At 48.8% G+C, this 3,737-nt stretch overlaps 1 protein-coding gene across 1 annotated transcript; it reads left to right on the top strand.

Moving 5' to 3' along the window:
- The first annotated feature begins 166 nt into the window (after positions 1 to 166).
- LOC123500983 lies at positions 167 to 787 on the top strand. The gene has a single exon (XM_045249537.1). The coding sequence runs from the start codon at positions 167 to 169 to the stop codon at positions 785 to 787; it is 621 nt and encodes a 206-aa protein (XP_045105472.1).
- Positions 788 to 3,737: the final 2,950 nt, after the last annotated feature.

Raw genomic sequence — 3,737 nt, 5'->3', positions numbered from 1 at the left:
GAGAGAGAGAGAGAGAGAGAGAGAGAGAGAGAGAGAGAGAGAGAGAGAGAGAGAGAGAGAGAGAGAGAGAGAGAGAGAGAGAGAGAGAGAGAGAGAGAGAGAGAGAGAGAGAGAGAGAGAGAGCATCCAAGCCAACCGTGAGTCATATAAAGCTGCCTGCCGCAACATGGCCAACGCGCAAAAAGCCGCCATCCAAAGGTGGAAGACTGACCTGACTGCAAAGCTCTCAGGTCAGAATGTTGGTAAGAAGGAGTGGTGGAGTAGCTTGAAGCAGCAGCAGGGCCTGGCCACGGACTCCACCATCCCCCCACTCACCACACCGAGCGGTGAGGTAGTGACGAGAGGGAGGGACAAAGCCGAGCTATTCTCCGCCCACTTCTCCACCAAAATGAGTGTTACCCACCCAAACAACACTCCACCCAGGATCCCAGTGCTAACAACTGCTGAGCTGGACAGCCTGCACATCACCATGGAGGAGGTGATGGCCCTGCTCAGCAAGACCGACACGAAGAAGGCTCTGGGACCAGACAACATCAGCCCTCACATACTCAGGCAATGTGCAGCTGAGCTCGCCACTCCACTCACCCAGCTCTACCGGGAATGCCTCACTTCCCAAACATGGCCAGCACTCTGGAAGCAGGCCAGAGTGGTGCCTGTACACAAGAAGGGTAGCAGGGCGGATCCTAAGAACTACAGGCCCATCTCTCCTCTCCGTGGTGGGGAAGACGCTGGAAGTCCTCATCACGAGAAAAGTCACCGCCTTCCTCGACGCCCACCACCTCCTTAACTCAAAGCAGTTTGGGTTCAGGCAGGGTAAGTCGGCAGCCGACCTGCTTCTCCTAAACTCTACGGAGTGGAGCACCGCGATAGACAGTGGGAAAGAGGTGTTCGTCGTTGCCCTGGATATCGCCGGTGCTTTTGACAGAGTGTGGTTCAAGGGAATGGCAGCCAAACTGAGGAGCCTTGGAGTGTGTGGAGGACTGCTGCACCTCCTGGAGGACTACCTTCATGGCAGAACCCTGCACACTGTTGTTGATGGCCACTCGTCCTCCCAACACCATATCAAAGCCAGCGTCCTCAGGGCAGTGTCCTCGGCCTCTGTTGTGGTGTGTATATTTCAATGACATACTGCAACTAGTCCCCGAGGCCAAAGCTTATGCAGACGACTGCACCCTCACCTTCATCAGCGACAGGAACCACCGGCAGAACACGGTGGACAGAATCAACGCTGTCCTGCAAGTTATTGCATCCTGAGCTGCCGCTGGCAACAACCTCGCCCCTGAGAAAACTCAAGTCCTGCACATCTCCAGGCGGCGAGAAGACGCCCATCCCCCAGCCTTCTTTCTTGAAGGCAAAAGGCTGCCTTTCCAGCAGTCTATCTCCATCCTGGGGGTGGAAGTAGACGCAGGCCTAACTTTCACCACCCACGTGAGGAGGGTTGCCAGGGATGCGGCGTGGAGGCTGAGCTGTGTCCGACGCGTTGGGAAGTTGCTCGACGGTCCGGGGATAGCGTCCCTCTACAGGGCCCAGGTCAGGCCCGTCATGGAGTACGCTCCCCTCACCTGGTCCTCCTGCCCACCCTCCTATCTTGCCGGGCTTGACAGGATCCAGGCAAGAGCGCAGAGGATGGTGCAAATGAGGAACCAGGATCAGCAGCCCAACTTTCAACCTCTACAGCAGCGGCGAGACGTGGCGGGCCTGTGCGTCATGTACAAGGCCCTCAGGCAACAGACTCCACACCTGGCACCACTACGCCTGCCACCCCATCCATCCCACACATGACACTCGAACCGCCGGCCTAATAGACCACCACCTCACTGTGACTGTGCCCTTTGCGAGGACCGAGAGTCACCTCCGTTCCTTCCTCCCTCGTTACAGCCGCATGTGGAACCGGCTGGTGCAAGACACAACATACACCACTCTACATGCCTCCAGGCGTACAAAAGAGGCGTGAACGAGTGGCTAAAGTGCTAGTGTGACACCAATAAGTGCAGTGAAAGTGTGTAATTATATACTATTATCAAATTATCAACTTGTCTCACTTCTGTAAATATTGTGTATTTTCTTTTGTTGCCAAGATAGGCCTGAACTATACCATAGTCTCAGACCTCTGGTATGTACAACACATGTAACCTAGTTTAAATAAAAAAAAAAAAAAAAGAGAGAGAGAGAGAGAGAGAGAGAGAGAGAGAGAGAGAGAGAGATAGAGAGTATGGAAGAGGGAGACAGAAAGAGTTTGGCCAGGCAAAGTGCAAGCACGGAAGCACAGTTTTTGAGAACAATCCAGCAGGGGCATGGAAAAAAATAATTATGAAGAACATGAATCGTAGATATGAAATAGTCAGAGGGAGGAGAGGAGGAACAAGACCTGAATCATCCAAGGTGGAGTTGTTAGCAAAAGTTTGAGAGAAGATAGATACAGAAGAGCTGGCAGTGGTGCCATCAATATGAAATAAAGGAGTTAAAGATGAAGAATTAAAATTATTGGAGACATTTTGGCTAAACGTCACGAGAGGAGTTGGAATTTGAAAGTTTCTGACATTTTCTAATTATGCAAGAGTGTTTGGTAAGTTGGAGAACAGACTTGGCATGATTCCGGTCAGAAGAATAAAGTGCATTAGATTCAGGAGATGGAAAGCTCAAATATCTTTTGTGGACAAGCTCTCTGTCATGTATAGCACGAGAATAGGTTGTGTTAAACCAAGGTTTAGAAGGTTTAGGTTGAAAAAAAAATGAGGAATTTACGCCTCAATGCCAGACACTATTATGAGTTCAGCACACAGAGATGGGTCTCTGACACGGAAATAATATGATCATTCCAGGGAATATTACCATAATACCTCTTCAGGTCCCCCCAACTGGCAGAGCCAAAACGTTAGAGGCCCCTCTGTTATGGGGGATCCTGAAGAGTAATTCGAGAAATAGGACAAGATACAGAAATTAGATTGTTATCGGAGCAACTCAACAAGCAAGATAGGGTAACAGCATAAGCAGAAGGATTAGAACGAGACTCTGAGGCTGGATTTAGAGTCGTCATTTTGAATGTTGAGTTTTAAATGAAGGGTTGTGTGTGTGGTAAATGCATGTAGTTTTGTGTGAAGAGAGTTAGTTGTCTTTAGAGGGCAGGTTGTGAATGCCCCCTAGAGTTGTGAGACACAAACGGAAACGTTCAGCGAGATCGCAACTAGCTTTAATGGAAGGTTCACAGCATCCCAGGATCTAGTGTTATTAGACCTACCTGTGGATAAATTATCGTTTCGGTAGGTGTTTACTACCCCCTTATTACTGTTTACGTGTAAGAGACCCATCAATGTGTGCTGAACGCATAACAGAGGAGACAGTGTTTGGCATGGACGCGTACATTCCTCATTCCTTTTCTCAACATAAATCTTCTAAATCTTGGTTTAACACATCCTGTTATCGTGGTATACATGATAGAAAGGTTGCCCAGAAAAGGTACTTGAATCTTCTATCTTCTGAATCTCATGCACTTTATATTTTTGTCCGGAATCACGTCAAGTGTGTTCTTTAACTTGCCCAACACTCTTTTCTAAATAGAAAATGTCAAAAATTTTCAAACTCCAACTCCCCTTGTGACTTCTGCCATCTGGCCAGAAACATCTCCAATAACGTTACTTCTTCATCTTTCCCTGCTTTATTTCATCCTGATGGTACCACTGCCATCTCTTATGTCTCTAAAGCTGAAATCTTCTTTCAAACCTTTGCTCTCAACTCCA

This window comes from Portunus trituberculatus, unplaced genomic scaffold (assembly GCF_017591435.1).
Source record: "Portunus trituberculatus isolate SZX2019 unplaced genomic scaffold, ASM1759143v1 PGA_scaffold_63__7_contigs__length_466372, whole genome shotgun sequence".
NCBI classification, from domain to species: Eukaryota; Metazoa; Arthropoda; class Malacostraca; order Decapoda; family Portunidae; genus Portunus; species Portunus trituberculatus.
The sequence above is the reverse complement of the archived record's forward strand: the minus strand, read 5'-3'. Positions and strand labels throughout refer to the sequence as shown.